At 41.2% G+C, this 18,765-nt stretch overlaps 1 protein-coding gene across 1 annotated transcript in view; it reads right to left on the bottom strand.

Moving 5' to 3' along the window:
- ITGA4 (integrin subunit alpha 4) overlaps positions 1–18,765 on the bottom strand; it is a 55,987-nt gene that overhangs the window by 4,864 nt on the left and 32,358 nt on the right. The window contains 8 exon segments of the mRNA XM_048869874.2: positions 1,059–1,166; positions 2,713–2,803; positions 4,264–4,353; positions 4,718–4,797; positions 7,437–7,535; positions 10,659–10,809; positions 14,461–14,537; positions 16,962–17,111. Coding sequence (XP_048725831.2) covers positions 1,059–1,166; positions 2,713–2,803; positions 4,264–4,353; positions 4,718–4,797; positions 7,437–7,535; positions 10,659–10,809; positions 14,461–14,537; positions 16,962–17,111 — 846 coding nt within the window.

Here is an 18,765-nt window from a genome sequence, read left to right as displayed (position 1 = left end):
TATAGTGGGCACAATTCTAGCCCAGTTTATTTAACCAGAACTACCTGCTTACCTCTTACATGTCCTCAGAATTGTACTGAAAGTTTCTGGAGTGAGCCATACTCAGCCAGAGAGAGGTGTGATGGAAAAATAAATAGGGGAAATTATTAAGACCCCACCCATTCCCTTGTGGGGGAAAATGTAATTACATTAATAAATAGGTCAACAGAACTGCAGGCTACAATGCATTCTAACAGAGTCAAAAGAACAGCAAAAATCTGTAGAGCGGAGACTGTGTATTGTGGGTTCTGTACAGCAGCAAACATGCTGTCTGGTATCAAATAATTAGCAGGACTGATGGTGAGTAGAATCTAAAACCAAAACTGACATGGTTTATTGGACAGGATTATGGAACACAGGAATTCACACTCCCCTCTTTAAAAATAAAAAAATACTGCATTTTACTCCTTACAAGAAATTTTCAGTGCTGTAACACTGAATCCAGAAATAGGGAAAATAGATTGAAACACTCCTTAAAATTTAGAAATTTTGGCCCAATACTGAGCTCCATGCAGGTGGAAACTCTAACTTCAATGAGGCTCCAATCAGAGTCTAATATACTAGCTAGTATATTTCAGTAAATTAAATACTGAATATGTACTAAATCTAAATGTAACAAGTATTCACAATTTCACTGTAATTGGGCACAGTATAAGGAAGGATCCCCAGGCTATTTGACTCCCTTTGTAGAATACCTCAGATTATTTTAATTCAGCATTTCTACTTCTCTGCTAATTCAGCATCAATAGCCATGAAAATTTCTGAAATGAGTGCATGGTTGGTTGATTTACATTCATTTATAATTGGGTGATACACTAAAATAAGAGGAATTAAAATATTTAGGCAAAATTAATACGTTTCACACTAATTGTTACAGTCAAGTTTCACATACAATATAGCTGAATAAGAAAAATTTAGACGTGCCTTTTCAAGCACTGTTGTACTCCATCTGATTCTGTGCTTTCATGTACTACATACAGAGGAGAATGTAAAATCATAGTAAAACAAAACAAACATACCTGGATATCCAGAATGTTAAACAGCTTTTCATCTCTTGGTGCAAAAGAATTAGGAACCATTATCTCCAAATCTATAGCAGGAGCCATGCTCGGTCCAGCACTGATAACCTTGGGAGAAACCGTGCTACAGTAATTGAAACTTCCATTTGCATACACTAATCAGGAAATGAATACACACAATGCACACATTTACAGCATCAATGGCAGCAATGGAGGCTTCCCAGTGCTGGCTTGACAATAAAACTTGACCGAGCTAGAGGGACGCACCTCAAGAGATGAGAGTGCAGTTCATTTTCTAGCCCTATTGACTCTTTGATCTCTCTCTTAACTCTGCTCATAAAGTGCCATTGGGGTAATGGTAGCTTTGCGGTATGACACTAGTCTGTTATGACCTGAACTGAGGTCATATTTCACTACTTCACTATTCAAAGGGGTCTAAGGGAGCTAAATGCCCAACTTTCATTGACTTTTAATCCACCAATCTGTGCTGGATATGAACCTAGAGAGACCCTGTTACTAATCCCCAGAGCCAGCTAGTCCCCTCATGCTCTTCATGCAGTACTTGCTGTATACCAGCTCCTTGTGCAGCACTTGTGTTCTGTGAACAGATATGTAGTACAAATCACAAATATTTTTACAGCTGACTCCCCTGTTCAGTAAATATGTACTGTCTAAGAAAACCCATTGAAAACTGTAAGCCAGGGTGAAGGAGGATATTATCCAAGGCCCAAATGAGAGTTAGGTACCCAGCTTCCATTGACTTTGAACGGAAGTTGGGCACCTAGCTCCCCTTTGTGTCTTTTAAAATTCCTCCCTCCCGCCCCCATCATCCAGGTCTATTGCAAATCAGTGAAACTCCCATGCATGTCTGGGTCAAATTCTGACCTCTGATGCGAAACAAATGAGCAGCAAAAGTTTCCTCACCTTCAGCACTCCATAAAGGTGACAGTCAAAGGTGCTTAACAGATGCTGGCTGTGGTTAGCAGGGGCATGGAATGAATGCGCTTGCCATAAAGAAGTGACAGGAATAGAGAAGCAAAGACTATAGGAGGCTATGAAAGTGTTCAAAGGGAATTAAGTGAGATAGGTTCTTTTTAACATGGCTTGCACCCTTTAAGGGAACTCCAACTTCAATTAGTGACTGATCCAGCTGCTATTAAAGTCAATAGCAGTGTTTCTAGTGATCTGTAAGGGGCATAGATCATGCTTTTCAAGCACACTTTACTAGATCCATGGTGGCTTCATGGACAGAGAGAACCCAAGCTTAAAATTTGTAAGGGCACCATCTGGTGTGCTAAGCACACTCCCTATAGATGTTAATAGCTATTATTGTTGATGGAAATTTAGTGCTACAGGTGTATTTTGCTCAAAATTTTGAAAGCACTGGCGGGAAGCATATACTGATTGGTACATCCACAAATATAGGCTGGGAATTGGATGCCAAGAATCAAGGGAGCTGCTTCTGTTAATGGCTACACACAGAAGTTCTCACCAATCCCAGGATTTATGTATTTGTTTCTATATTAAGCACTTTACAAGATCAATGCTTTCCCAGTAAGTTACAAGGTGAGGTGGAAGTGCCTTTTGTCTTATCAGTTGCTAAGAATTAACTTTTAAAAAAAGAGGAATGGTTTCTATAAAGAATAGCTCTTACATGGAAAATGAAGTTGATCTTCTCCTCCATACAATTAATTGATGAATTTTTCTCACTGGGTCCGTAAACAAATGAAGCTGGTAATACAAATCTACAGTAATTAAAAAAATAATTACAATAGGACAAAATCAGCACTATTTAGTATGCAATGTTAATATGAGCATTATCCTGTCTAGGCCAGACTGTCCTCTATGCAGGTCACTACAGAGAACTGGAAAGTCTGAATTAGCACTTACCTTAGCCCTGCAGTAGCGAAGGTCCAGGATAAAGCCTGCTTTAATTTAGGCAGACATCTCCATGGATTGAGTGGGCACAATGTGGTAGTGATGACTCATCATCCTCCAACCCTACCCACTGATCCCCAACTCAGAGAAGGGCTTTTATAAAGGAGGGGAGAAATTAGGACAAAGGGGCCACTCATCTCTTACATCTCTGACTCATTTACCTCCACCCCCATTATCAGTGGGATTTCAGTCCCCTCCACCTTCAGAGAAAGACTTGTCACAAGTATGGTTCAGTGATTAGGTTATGAGGAATTAAGGATTTATTTCCAACTTTGCCACTGATTCTGAGAGATCGACAAGTAATATCAACCTTGGGCTTCAGTTTCCCCAAAGACTTAGCAGATCTTCAAACAAAAAATGCTGGAGCTAAAATGTTAATATTCCTGTACTGGCTGCAATGATTGATATGGTGGCAAGGGAAGCAGTGGGAGAGTGGAGTGAAGATAGTGGAAGCAGTTGCTGCCCCTTCCCATCGTTAGTTTGAAAGAAGTATCCTGCTATACGAAGTAGAGTTCAAATATGCTGAGCCTGCCACTCTGAAGCAGTCTCTCTATAAGCCCTTACTTATACCAAGTGTCCTTTACATTTGCCATCACCTGATGACTGTGACAGTCAAAGGAAAGGATCCTTAAAAAGTATCCCTGGGCATTCCTTCTACATGACTGCAATCCAGTGATTACATTACAGTGGGGCTGGGCAAACCAAGGCCCGGTTTAGAGGGGCCTGTCTGCCCAGAACAAGGTAGATCTATTCATAGGCAAATTTATGACAGGCAGTATCACCAGCTGGGACAAGCTGAACAGCAAACAGTCAATATAGTTGAGTATAAAAGACCATGTGTTTGACTCAGGCAGTGGACAATTACACACAAAAGCATAAGGCGGAGCAACCACCAAAAGGGAATTTGATAGGCTAAAGGATTAAAATATAGGTTTTGTTCACCTTTGCAGAAAACAGGATTAAATGAGAGAAAAGCAGGAACAAATAATACTACTGTGTTATAGAAGAGCAAAGAATCAGTCCTCGGGTATTAAATCCCTGACCTCTTGGGATTTTTCCCCCATTTTAGAGGGACAAACTGAAGCACAAAGTCTGCAGCAGAACCTGGAATAAAATCTAGATCTTCTCACTCCCAGTACTGCAATTTTTCACTAGGCCATGCTTCCTCTCTGAAGATCATGGGAGTTCAGCGGAGGTATGCGTTCCTTAATAATGGATAAACAATCCTATGCACATGGATATGCAGAGCAACCATTAACTTACTTACCCATGGACATTTAGCTCGACCTCATGTTTCAGAGGTATGACTAAAGTTATGGAGTTATCCAACAGCAGGTCTTTATCCTCTTCATTTTCACTGTAGAAGTAAATGGGGGCGGGAGGGGTGGAGGAAGCTGTGTTAGAATGCATCATACACAATGTGTTATCTCTAGAAATAACTAATTACATAAAACATACACCTAGTAGCTTATTTAAATAACTTTTTTGTAACTGTCCATGTGCCAGTACGAAATCATTTTTATGACAATATTAGCAGAATTCTCATTATTTAAATAGCAATTATCTACTTTTTTGTGGTTTCAGTTTCTCTATATTTTATATAATAAATGAGCTTTCTTGCAGTTGTGCTTCATTAAGCCTTTGCTGTGCTCCCTATTCTGTTTTCCAAAGCTAGGGATATTTTTCATCAAACGCAGCAATTTTTATCAAGCAAGATTTACCAGGTAGCATTAACTGTGATGCTGAGGTCATCTTCTGCCCTGGTAAGTGAGCTTACATCCAAGAGAAAACTAAAATCCATCTGTAGAACAAATGAAACATTGTTTGTGCTAAATGATTGGGTGTGTCTTAACAAATGTTTAAGATGAAATGTTACATCATTAAACTAATTTGAAATTTCCCTCTTTCTTAAACGTTTAACTTTTGTGAAAAATTCTAGAGTGCACTGAATTATATTTTGCACAAGTTCAGCCCCCAGTTCATTAGGGCATAATGCTTTTGTTTTAATCTCAGTCAACCCAATCACTTTCCTACAGAACTTTTGTAGGAAAGGTAAAGGTACAGAAAATGTATTGTGCTATCGAAGTAATTCCAGCTCTGGATTGAATGCATGGCCACAGTATACCCTAAACACACTTCCACCCAAAGTGGGATAGAGGATTTGGTGCTTCCTTTATTTCCTCTAACATGCACTCCCCTATAGCAGCAGTTCTCAACTAGGGGTCTGTGGCCTGGTGGAGGTCTGCGGCCTGGTGGAGGTCTGCAAATAGGTTTCAGGGGGTCTGCCGAGCCCCACTGCCCTGGAGCCCTGCTGCTTGGGGCTGAAGAACACTAAAGCCGCAGAAAACAACTGTTTTTCTGCATGTAAAAGCCTGAGCAACTGAGCTCAGGCAACTGCCCTGCTTGCTGCCAGCCTTGGCTTGTATATGCAGAAAAACAGTTGACACACAGGTGGGCCTTGGAAAGCAAAAGTTTGAGAACCCTTGCCCTATATGATCTGCTTCCTGAAGGATACTCTGTCCTGCTTGGCCAATTGCAGCAGAACTTTCAGGCTGCAATTTTGAGAAGCACTCAGCATTAATCTAACTCTGCTCCCATTTAAGTTCCCAGGACAACTCCCAGATGCTTCAGTGGGTGCAGAGGTAGGCCAATGCTGAGCTCTTTTGAAAATCCCAACCTAAGGATGAGATTCTGTCCTTTCCTTTATCCTCTGTACAGCAGGTTAAAGGATTCTAAAATGCCACAATCCAGCGAGGTCCCTGGTACAAGGACTGAGTAAGACACCTCCAGACCCCTTGTAAGCCCTAGTGTAGGAGAGACCGTTCTGTTGCCTTGCTCCCAGAATACAGTACTGCAGAGATTCTACGCCCAGAGGCAGCTGGTGACGGCCATAACTAAATTATACTGGGGGCCACTCCAGTTCTTGGAGCAGCCCAAAACCAAGACTATGCAAAAACAGATTATAGCCACCTTTAGTCCCTGCTCATCCTGGGCTGCAGGCTCTGTGCAAGAGGCACAGCACAGCCTCAGTCTTTAGAAGTACCCCAGACTTAAATGAACAGTGCTTTAAATGAACTGAAATGAATGAAGATTCTGGGACATATGAAATCCAACATTTGTGCTAACGAGAGAACACATGTTAAAGGAAACAAACACCCTTTTGGAACCTTTATGTTTGAAGATTAGTAAAGAAGGGAGAGAGTTGTCATAGTGGCCCCCGGTACTCCCTCATGTAGAATATGCCTAAAGCTGCCCCTGAGCAGAACAGACTTAATCTTGAAATGATTTGTACCTAAAAAACTAAGCTCTTCAGGGCAGGGACTGTGTTGTCTGTCTCAAATACCTGGCATGCTGCTGATGCTAAATAAAAAATAAGGTAGTGACCACTTTTCCCCCACAGAATAGCCCTTACAGGCCTATTTACAGAAAGGCTCTAACATCTGTGTGCAGATGAAGATTCCAACACTTACAGCTAGAAACAAGTCAACTAAACCCTAGTTAGCAGGCAAGGAGTTACTCAGAAAGAAAAACGTGGTGCCAACTATGTTGGTAGAAGCACAGAAGGTGTAGTGAATTCAGCACAAGAGGCATACTGACTAAATAAACTACTTTGTCTCTAAGCTTCTAAACACAAATACCCCTCATGCTCTTTGTAACTGAAAACAGAGATGCTCTTGAATCTTTGGATTAAGTAAATCGTTTTCTGATTGTTAAAATCCTTTTTTTAAACACATGGTAACGTCACATCAATATCAGTTAAAAGAATAAAACTAGAAAAGTAACATTTCAATGACTTCCTTGGTACAGTTCACCATAAAGGGAGCAAGATTACAGTATGTATGGTATGCCTGTTCTTGACACATTACTTATTACAATTTGATTTGAATGCATTGTTTCCAATAAACTATAGAAGGCTAATTTCTTATAACGGAATGAAGGATTTTTATTATAATGATTTTAAAGAAAACCACTGGCATACCTACAAAGTGTCGATTTAGGTGCAATACACACATTATGTTGTGTATATCTTGTCCTTGGAGACTCAGTGTGATATTTAGCTTTGACTTGTTAACAGAAACTCAGACCCTCCCATAAATGCAATAATGCGGATAGTGTCCTCAATGAAGTAAAGCAAAATGAAATGGGATGCCATGCGAAATCTGACAAAATGTTAACTCTTAATAAACTATTCCTAGACCTGTGCCACTTCAAAACTATGATTATGAGAAGCTCAGGTTCTCAATTATCATGATGGTGAATATGGTATAGAGAGGAAGAAGGTGAGCAATAATTTATTTGTTGAACATTGTCATTCTAGCTTTAGCAGACATTATGTAGAGTGTGTAATATAAAGTTTCCCCTTCCAAGTCATACATTTTAAGCATTTACTCATAAAACAAGATGTAGTTTTAAAGATTAACAATTTCAGATTTATTTTACCTTTGACAGATGATCTACATATAAATACCCAACACTGCAGTAAAGTCTCATTGCATGAGCTTCATTATCGGCTATTTTACAATGTATCTGTGTTTCTTCCTAAAATTAGAGAATGAAAAAACAGTAACACTTAAGTGATGAATCTAATGACCATTTAGCAAAGTTATTTCAGAAATTTCAAGCTACGTATATGCCATAAAATTTCACTTGGAGTATTTACTACTTCAGCGAACATCAGTGGGAATTTACAAAATATTTCTGCTGCTACTAGTTGACTAGTCCAATGAGCCCATATTGCTCAATTCCTTGCACCCAATCAAATTACCTCTTAATATTCTGTTTGTTAATGAGTTGACTTTGCAAGTAGACTGTCAGCCTATTTGTCTAAAATTACCCTCTCAAAGATAAGAAGTCCAGTATAAACATCTTAGAAGTAAATTCTTTAATAAAAAAAAAATTTAGAGGGAAAGAATTTGTCTCCTTCGCAAGATTATAATTAGCCTCCAGCTTTCTTAAAAAAAAACAAAAAAAAAAAACCAGCAGCTCCTGATCCAATAGGTGCGCTGTACCTCCTGAGAACAGCTCACAGGATCAGTCCCCGCAGGTTTTTAAAAACAGGAGAACAGGATAGACAAATATCTATCAGGGATGGTTTATGTATACTTAATCCTGCCTCGATGTGGAGGGATGCATTAGCCCAGTGGTTTTCAACCCTTTTTCATTTGCAGACCCCTGAGAATTTTGACTGGTGGTGTGGACTCCTTTGGAAATCTTAAACATCATCTGCTGACCCCAGGGGGTGGTGGACTGCAGGTTGAAAGCTACTGTTCTGTGATAACGATAACCTTTCGCTGATATAGTTTGTGGACCCAAGGTTGAAAACCACTGGACCAGATTATCTCTTGAAGTCCCTTCCCAGCCCTATATTTCTATGATACTATGAGTAGGGACTTACCCAATTAAAGGTCCATTTTATTTTATGGTCATGGAATTTTAAAAATCATCACTTGCACCATTTCAGATATTTAAATCTGAAATTTCATGGTGTTGGTTCCGACCCAAAAGAAGGTTGTGGGAGGATCGCAAGGCTATTGTAAGGGGGTTGCAGTATTGCCACCCTTACTTCTGCACTGCTGCTGATGGGAGGCACTGCCTTCAGAGCTGGGCAGCAAGCAGCACAGATGTGAGGGTCACATGGTATGGGGGGCTGTCATCATTTTTTGGGGAGGCAGGGCTGGCCTTACGGGTGGGTGACCATCCAGGGCTGTGTGGTCAAGGGGAGCTCTGGTCCCCCGCAAACACACACAGCCGGTCCAAGGCCCCTTCAACTCCCACGTGCTGAGCCTAGAGCCAGAGGGAGCAGGGCTGGGAGCAAGGGTTCTTGGAACCTTTGTAGAAGTGTCACCAGTGCTGGAACGGGGGGGCATGCCCCCCACTTTTTAACATAGGCATAGTTTTGGGGTTGGGGCAGCACTGCCCTCCAAACTGCAAGCCTTGGGCAGACACGGAATGGCGCCACCAGGGGCTCTGCGCCTGCCCAAGGAGTGCAGTTTTGGGGGGGCAATACCGTCTCCTGCCCTACAAACTTCGTTCATGTTAAAAAGTCCCCTGGCCCTCCTGGTTCCAGGGCTGCTGGCTGGGGTGCTCCAGCTGGGGGCTCCAACTGTACACCAGGGTCAAGGTGCTAGTCCTGGCGGGGCTGGGGAGGGATAGGACTTCTTCTCTTGCAGGGGCCACTCCCGTGGCCGGGTCAAACCCACCTCTAGGACCCTTCTCCAGCAGCAAGAATCTCTGTGGCTGCTCACTGTGCAATGATCCCTCCCCCCATGGCTGGAGAGCAATGGGGGCAGGAAGTGGGCCAAGGCTGTGGAGCTTTCTGCAGTTGGGGGATGTTCCTAAAGGTGGGTCTGACCCAGCCCTGGGAGTGGCTGTCGCAGGTGAAGAGGAAGTCCCTTCCCTCCCCAACCCCGCCAGGGCTAGGAGCCAGGAGCCCAGCACATGGTAGGGCAGGGGTGGGCAAACTTTTTGACCTGAGGGCCACATCTGGGTGGGGAAATTGTATGCAGGGCCATGAATGTAGACCTGGGGCAGGGGGTTGGGGTGCGGGAGGGAGTGTGCGAGTGCATGAAGGGGCTCAGGGAAGGGGGTTCGGGTGCTGGGGGGGTGCAGCAGGAGGTTAGGGTGCAGGGCACAGGAGGGGTTCAGGGTGCGGGCTCTGGCCCAGAACCGCTTACTTCGAGTGGCTCCGGGGTGGCAGCGGCGTGCAGCGGGGCTAAGGCAGGCTCCCTGCCTGCCCTGGACTTACGCTGCTCCCAGAAGTGGCCAGCATGTCCGGCAGTGGCTCCTGGGGATGGGGCGGGGCAAGCGGCTCTGCCGCGCGCTTCCCTTGCCTGTGGGTACCACCCCTGAAGTTCCCATTGGCCGTGGTTCCCTGTTCCCGGCCAATGGGAGCTGCAGGGGGTGGTGCCTGCAGGTGAGGGCAGCGCACAGAGCCCTCTCCCGCCCCCCACCTCTCCCCCAGGGGCTGCAGGATGTGGTGCCGGCCACTTCTGGGAGTGGCGTGGGGCCAGGGCAGGCAGGGAGCCTGCATTAGCCCCACTGCGCCACGGGGCTGGCAATCCTGCGGGCCGGACTGAAAGCCCTGATGGGCTGGATCCAGCCCGCGGGCCGTTTGCCCTCCCCTGTAGTAGGGGTCCCTCCCCTGTGGTAGGGTGCCCCCAGCCCTGTCCCTCCCTAGCAGATTTCATGGAGGAGACCAGATTTTTCACAGACATGAATTTAGTAGGGTTTTAATCTATGAGGGAGATTAAATACTAGTATTTCCAAATACATTTAGAAGTCATTACTTTTGTTCATTTACTTCAATACTTTACTATTAAATAAAAAATGCGGCCAACTTGATTAAACTGTGCCCACTCTGTGGATGGATTAACTAAAGTTTTAAGCAGAAAATCTGGAGTGTTGTCAGCTTTCTCTACATAGAGGTTTTCTGTCAACTCTACCCCATGGGTCTGAGCTCAAGTGGGTAACTTGAGCCTCCACTTGTGCCACAGCATCCACACACCTATATTTAGCGTGCTTGTGTTAACCCCACTAGCATGAGTCTGTCTACCACGGCTGAGAAGCTTGCTCTAAGCTGTAGTGTAGACATAGCTGTACAGTCTGTCCAGGTAATGTGAGAACGGTCAAGGGATTATGACGACCTAGAATTTCAATTCTTACCTGTTCTAGAACTCTGACAAAATAAAGACCTTTAGGGAGTTGGATGTGGAGGGCAGTTTCATATGCATCATCTCCAGCATTGCTTAGTGATATATTCAAGAGTAAAGTCTTCATACTTCCAACTGAAAGATATGTTTTCTTTTCATGAAGTCTATAAAAATAAGGAATATATTTAAAATGTTATACTGTATGAGAAAACCAGTGATATGTATGGCATGTACAGAGACAAGTGACCTCAGTAAAAAGGAGAGCGTCTGGAGAAAGGAAAGAAAAAAAAAAAAGCGAAACCCTTTCTTTGATTTCAGTGTAGTAAGGTATTTGCAAAAGCCCAACTGGAGGTTGTTGGTGAAATAGGTATTTGGCTCATTCTTCTAGCTGAAGGCAACTCAATCTTCCAATATTTCAACAGTAGTCAATCCACCATAATGTTTCATTTGCATTGCACTTTTTAGGGTCTGAGTCATTGGAGTGCTAGTTCAGAGATGCATGACTAAGTAAGGAATGGTGCTTACTCTTCTGCTAGGTCTTGTCCCAGACAGAGATGTAGAAGAGTGTCCTCCTGCTTCAGCATCTCTGAGGGGAAGTTACTCCTGTGCAGAGGAGCCACATGAGGCTTACGCAACCACTTAAGCCCTCAAGTTAAGGCTTGGCAGGCCCTCCGCACAGAGGAGAATGTCACCCAGAATGGAGAACATTAGAATGAGGGTGGATATATTGACTGAATTTATTAAGGAACATTCCAACAGGGCAATAAATATGTACATCAATTGTAATGTTTATGTATGGTTGAGAGTTTCTGGTCTCACTAGTTTGGGTTTTTCCTCTGCCTGCTATTGAGATCTGCACTATTAATTTTTAAACACAGGGAAATGTTTATGATTAAAGCCTTGCATTTATATCCCTATGTGCCACATAAGGCTGCAGTCTTCAGCTTTCAATTGAGGTATGGGACTGAGTTCATGTGAAACAGGATGACAGGAAGGTGAGTGAACATGCTATTTTATGTTCTACCCACTGTTCTATAATCATTTTACAAGTGAAGGTACCTAAGAGGTTCTAAAAGTAAACTTCAGTTTGACATTAAAGTTTAATTAAGACTTGTAGAAGAGCTGCCTAGAAATAGGCCTTTATCAAATATTCTGGCTTGAAACCAAACATTAGTCACTGAACACCTTTGGGAAAGAAGTTGGCACTTAGACAAGCAACAGAAGGTGAAAGCACTGCATAAGCAGCTAGGTTCCAAGACAACATCAAATTAAAGAGAAACACAGTGTTAACATTTCAGTCGCTGGATTTCTACTTCACTTTACCTTTTTAAGTTATTTTACCACATTTACATAATTGCTATTCTACTCTTTTCTGGTATACATTTTACTGCAACTTGATTCATTAACAAGGTGCCCGCCAGCTTAGTTCGTAAGTACCATAAAGCACCAGGTGCACATCTGGGAGTGTGACAAAGCTGAACTAGAGCTTTTCCCTGGTAATCATATTTCATTCTTCATTAAAACCATGTATAATGCATATCTGAAATGTATAGAGCAGACCAGAATCTAAGCAATAGAAACAGAACAAGGTCGTGCATACATGCTGAACCATAACCCAAGAAGTAAAGGATAAGACTCAAGTGAAGTATTTCAGTGACCACCCCTGTACATTTCCATTCATTGAGGAGATACTTGTCTTTTTTTTTTTTTTTTAAAAAGGGCATTTGCTTTATTGTTCCTGGATAATGAATGTACTCTGTCTAGACAGAATAAATTAATGCTTCACAGCTAACCAGTTTTTAATCAAGATACTAAGGCAAAAAGTAATTTAAGGTGATATTTCACACTTTATCAAGATATGTACCCTATTTATTTTGGTTGAAAAAGATGGTACAAATTCTTGTGCTCTATTTCCTTCCTCTAAAATGTAATAGTATTTATAAACCTGCTTAACTTCTATTAATGCTAGTGAAAATACTCCAAATCCTTTACATTAGAAAAATGCAAAATTTTTTAAGCAGTACTATCTTAAAGCCTAAGAAAATGGTTGAGGGAAGGAGAAGAATCTTGCTCTGAAATCCATGAAGGCTCAAAAACTTGTGCCCAGAATCACGCAAGAGTCATTAATCAAAATAACATGATTATAGTATTATTTATGTACCATTTTAAGATGTTTTACAAGATGAAACTAGCAGCTCAATTCATTAGGACCTCTAAAAATCTGACTATTCATAAAACAAAACTACGTTTAATCAGGCAGCTAGTTTCATGTTGTATCAGGGATATGCAGAAGATAAAATTTCTCAGCCCTCAGGGTTTGCAAGGAGACACTGAAGCCAGGTTCTAATCATGAAACACAATGAAACTGATAGGCAGCAGGTTTAAAACAAAAACAAACAAAAGGAAGTACTTCTTCACAACACACACAGTCAATCTGTGGAACTCATTGCCAAGGGATGTTGTGAAGGCCAAAAGTATTACTGCGTTCAAAAAAGAATTAGATAAGTTGATGGAGGATAGGTCCATCGATGGCTATTATCCAAGATGTATGCAGTGTTGGTATAGTCATGTCAGTCCCAGGATATTAGAGAGACAAAATGGGTGAGGTAATATCTTTTATTGGACCAAATACTGGTGGTGAGAGAGATGGTCATGGATTCAGTCCCATGCTGCGTGTCCCCCTAAGTGTGTGATTGCCTGATGCTGGGACTGGACAACAGGGATGGATCATGCAATAATTGCCCTGTTCTGTTCATTCCCTCTGAAGTTTCTGGCATTGGTCACTGTGTGAAGACAGGATACTGGGTTAGGTGAACTATTGGTCTGACCCAGTATGGCCATTTTTATGTTCTTATACTTGAGGAAAGGAGAAGGGAGATGGCATGAACAGATCTTTTAAAATCTTACCCAAAAAAGAATTTAAATCACATTGGGTAGGAATGCTGTCACGTGAATTGAAAACTAGCTGAAGGACTATAAAGGGTAATGATAGTATCTCACAGAGGACGAGTGTTAAGTTCTGCAGAGATCCAGTCTTAATGAACTGTCATGACATTTAAATAAAATTAATAGTCTAGCATGATAATGAAATTTAAGGATGATAGCAAATTGGAAGGAGCTGCAAACACCTGTGTGGACCAAGAAATAATACAGAGTACCTAAAGAGATTAGGAACATGGGTAAAAAGTTATAAAATGAAATTCATCTTGGAAAATGCAAGCTAGTATATCTAGGGGAAAAGAATCCAAACCACACATAATGCCCAACCATCTCGTGCCTCGATCATTAGTGTTAAACTGCACAGCGAATATTCGTAAGTAGTTCTTTTTCCTTATTTCATAATCGAAATAGTAAATACAGCAATCTGCTAGCACAAAAATGAAGTATTTCCTTTTGTACACTGCAAGTATGGTACTGTCATAACAGCAATGGAAACAGTTTAATTCTTGTCAGTTAAAAGGGGTCTAACTTTTGGATGTGCGGCGAGTTACATGTATCTCAGTACATCTGAATTAGAAATTCAGAAATTTTTCTTTTATGAACAACAAAATCCTTTTTTGGGAATAATATCTTATGAGTATAATTGAAAAAGAACTGTTCTTATGTATAAAATACATTACTGTTATACTTCCTGAAAGGTTGTTTGTTTAATTATCTTTAATTGGAAACCAATTTCTTCTATTCATGTAATGTTTGCTTAGCGAACTCAGCCTACTTTTGCAAATTAATTTTACCGAGATAGCAAGGAAAACTAAATTAGATAAATAAAGCCCTACTCAATCTCATTCAGCAGACAGAAGTCATATTGTACTTACTTTGAAAATGCAAGTTTTCCAGAAACTTTCAAGTCAGCAGAACAGTTTTCTCTGGAACAAAATCTTGCAAAAACCATCTGTAAAGAGACGATAAAAGTGGAAATATTTCAAAACAGTATGAACACAGTAACAGGTACAACATAATTCTAAGGCATGTATCACCATGTTATTATCTAAGCACCATGAGTGCCCAATAGCCCTTGCTACTGAAGGAGGAGCTAAATCAGGTGGTGACTTGCCATTTCTCTGGCCACATGCAGTGTACATAGGTTAACAGACAAAGCATTCTGTCTCATCCTAAGTGTCTCATTCTTGGGCCAACAGAGATACAATCAGCCAATTCTAAAAGGTAGAATCATAGAATATCAGGGTTGGAAGAGACCTCAGGAGGTCATCTAGTCCAAGCCCCTGCTCAAAGCAGGACCAATCTCCAATTAAATCATCCCAGCCAGGGCTTTGTCAAGCCTAACCTTAAAAACTTCTAAGGAAGGACATTCTACCACCTCCCTAGGTAACGCATTCCAGTGTTTCACCACCCTCCTAGTGAAAAAGTTTTTCCTAATATCCAACCTATATCTCCCCCACTGCAACTTGAGACCATTACTCCTTGTTCTGTCATCTTCTACCACTGAGAACAGTCTAGAGTCATCCTCTTTGGAACCCCCTTTCAGGTAGTTGAAAGCAGCTATCAAATCCCCCCTCATTCTTCTCTTCTGTAGACTAAACATCCCCAGTTCCCTCAGCCTCTCCTCATAACTCATGTGTTCCAGCCCCCTAATCATTTTTGTTGCCCTCCGCTGGACTCTTTCCAATTTTTCCACATCCTTCTTGTAGTGTGGGGCCCAAAACTGGACACAGTACTCCAGACGAGGCCTCACCAATGTCGAATAGAGGGGAACGATCACGTCCCTCGATCTGCTGGCAATGCCCCTACTTATACATCCCAAAATGCCATTGGCCTTCTTGGCAACAAGGGCACACTGTTGAATCATATCCAGCTTCTCGTCCACTGTAACCCCTTGGTCCTTTTCTCAGAACTGCTGCCGAGCCATTCGGTCCCTAGTCTGTAGCGGTGCATGGGATTCTTCCGTCCTAAGTGCAGGACTCTGTACTTGTCCTTGTTGAACCTCATCAGATTTCTTTTGACCCAATCCTCTAATTTGTCTAGGTCCCTCTGTATCCCTACCCTCCAGCGTATCTACCTCTCCTCCCAGTTTAGTGTCGTCTGCAAATTTGCTGAGGGTGCAATCCACACCATCCTCCAGATCATTTATGAAGATATTGAACAAAACCGGCCCCAGGACTGACCCTTGGGGCACTCCACTTGATACCAACTAGACATGGAGCCATTAATCACTACCCGTTGAGCCCGACAATCTAGCCAGCTTTCTATCCACCTTATAGTCCATTCATCCAGCCCATACTTCTTTAACTTGCTGGCAAGAATACCGTGGGAGACAGTGTCAAAAGCTTTGCTAAAGTCAAGGAACAACACGTCCACTGCTTTCCTTTCATCCACAGAACCAGTTATCTCGTTATAAAAGGCAATTAGATTAATCAGGCATGACTTGCCCTTGGTGAATTCATGCTGACTGTTCCTGATCACTTTCCTACATGCAAGGACAAAGCATTTTAGGGGACTGAAGTTCCTGGGATCGTTCTGCAGTCTCCTAGCATAGGGCAGCAGCTAGCCAGGCTACATGGTTTATCTCAATACAGATTGCCTATGTGATATTAGGTTTCTCTGACAGTAGTGATGTGCGTTGGTTGAGTTAGAAGAAACCTGTAGGCGTCTCAAAATTCTGGCTGTCAAATTTATTTTGAATTTGTGAAACTTATGACTGGTGAGGAGTCAGAATAATGTTATTTAATTATACCAATTACAAATCATAAGAACACTTTGACTTTTGCTCCTGGGGGAGGGAGAAGGGGTAGGAAATAGCTTTGTTATGGTACTGTAATGTATGGTTTTTCCAATCACTGTGCTTGAAAACTTGGGAGTAGCTCCAGATAATAAATACTTAATCAACGTTGTTGAAATAATGGAGTATAAATATAAGCAGCGTACTGGGTATCTAACATGCAGTTCATACTGGGATTTGACTCAGCAGATCATGTGAAACTAGAAGACTGTTAAGAAAATGTCTAGTACTAATACCTAAAACAATAATAGAATATAATTAATAAGAGATAATTACATACTTCAGTATAATCCTGTGCTACTTCATATGTACCATTAGAGTAAAAAATATAAAATACAAACTAGACGTATGTTCTGTAAGCAATACATCCTTTAGACAAAACTTAGCATTCTAGTTTTAGCCTACTGGTTTATTTAACGAACTCAAGGCATTTTTTAATGTCTCTGTCACCATGAGATCTAGACACCAATTCAGAAAATGCATTCCTTAGTTATACTTCACTGTGTGAAATTTGCTTTAAATAATGATTTACGTGTATTCATTTTGTTGAAGTTGAGACAAAAATATCCATATCTTAACCTTGTTTTTTATAGTGTCTTTTTCTTTCCTCTGCTGAAGAACTGGTTCAAGTGGTGGGAATTCTTCCACACTTCTTTTCCTTAGAACATGATGCCCAAGACGATAAGTTGCTTCAAGGTGTATAGGAGTCAGGATATCCCTTACATCTTTCTATTAAAATTGGAAACCTAATGAGTTAATCATATAAAACAGACATGTATATAAAGAAAACACTGCAAGTTTAGCTCTATTTTCACATATATAATCACTTCCCAAACCACAGAAATGAAATCTTCTTCCTTCAATATACTTTTTTCTTCCCTATTTCTCCATGACTTCTGTGCTAATTTTCAGTAACAATGATGAGAGCAGTCAATTCCTAACTGAAGAGTGTATTTTATGATTAAACAACAATTGTTTATTGAAACTTTATTTGGTTGAAGACCCAACAGAAGTTTCTTTGTCACCAGGTTGATTGTTTTATTTTAAAATATTTATGGTCACAGTTTAGTAATTTTGCATCTTACAAGTAAGGGTAGGTGAGACAGAAGGGCAATGGACAAATGGGACAAACCCAGACAGGCACAGTGGATCAGGTATTTCTGTGAAGTCTAAAAAGGCTCTGCTAGTACACATAAATAGTATATGGAGCTGGGACGGAGAGAGGGGTTTATATTTTGTACTCTGCATTAAGATGATTAAACTGCTCAATAAATCATAATTTCAAAATTAAACTCTGACCGTGTAGGAATGCTACAAATCAAAGCCCAAATCCCAAGTTATGCACTTGTGAAAACTGAACAGCTTGAAACACTGAGTTTTACAATAGCAAACTTGATTAAATTATTCCCTAGGTATATGAGATAGACAGCCACTGATTGTCCCTCCACATGTCCACTGCTTTAATTCTTATCTACAAGCTTGCTTTGACCAAATCACATGTTATCTAATTCACAATAATTTTCTACAAGGTCTTCTCTGCATCTGGTGTATATTACTTTCATTATATTAATTAGCTGTTAATTATTCTTTCCTCAAAATATATAAAATGTACATGCTTTGCCGTAAGGACTGTACTTGAGAGACATTCACACTTAGTTAACTTTAACAGCTTCTTACGGGTATAGAAGACTAAGGCCTGGTCTACGCTGGGAGCAGGGTGGAAATCAATCTAAGTTACGCAACTTCAGCTATGTGATCAACATAGCTGAAGTCGACGTACTCAGATCTACTCACTGCGGTGAGTTGACTGCTGACGCTCCCCCATCGACTCCGCCTACACCTCTGGCTCCAGTGGAGTACCGGATTCGATGGGAGAGCTCTCGGCGGTAGATTTATCACGTCTAGACTAGACACGATAAATTAACCACCGCTGGATTGATCGCTGCCCACCGAACCAGCGGGTAGTATAGACAAGCCCTCAGGTGATGCGGGGCAGTCTTAATATTACTACTAAATTTAAAAGAAAATGGAGTTATATGGGAAAAGTTTACATGAGCTCAATTATATATAATCACAAATTAAATGACAAAATAAGCGTGCATGGTACTATACCATGTATAGTTTATCAGCAGAATTTCCATTACTTGTTTTAACTGAAATGTGGCAACTGTGAAAAGTTTTAATATAAATCTTAAATCACCTTTAGGCTTCTCTATGTTAACCTGAGGATAAAACAACATCACAGCACTTCACAAAACCAGACAATGCATACGTATCCAGAGCATATTGTATTCCATAGACTAAGAGTCCTGTGACGTCATGTCACATGTGTGCTATTACCAATGGACTAGAGTACGCCACTCTTATGTACACTGAATAGGAC

The sequence above is a fragment of the Caretta caretta genome, chromosome 11 (assembly GCF_965140235.1).
Source record: "Caretta caretta isolate rCarCar2 chromosome 11, rCarCar1.hap1, whole genome shotgun sequence".
Classification (NCBI taxonomy): domain Eukaryota; kingdom Metazoa; phylum Chordata; order Testudines; family Cheloniidae; genus Caretta; species Caretta caretta.
This window is presented reverse-complemented; position numbering and strand designations above follow the sequence as displayed.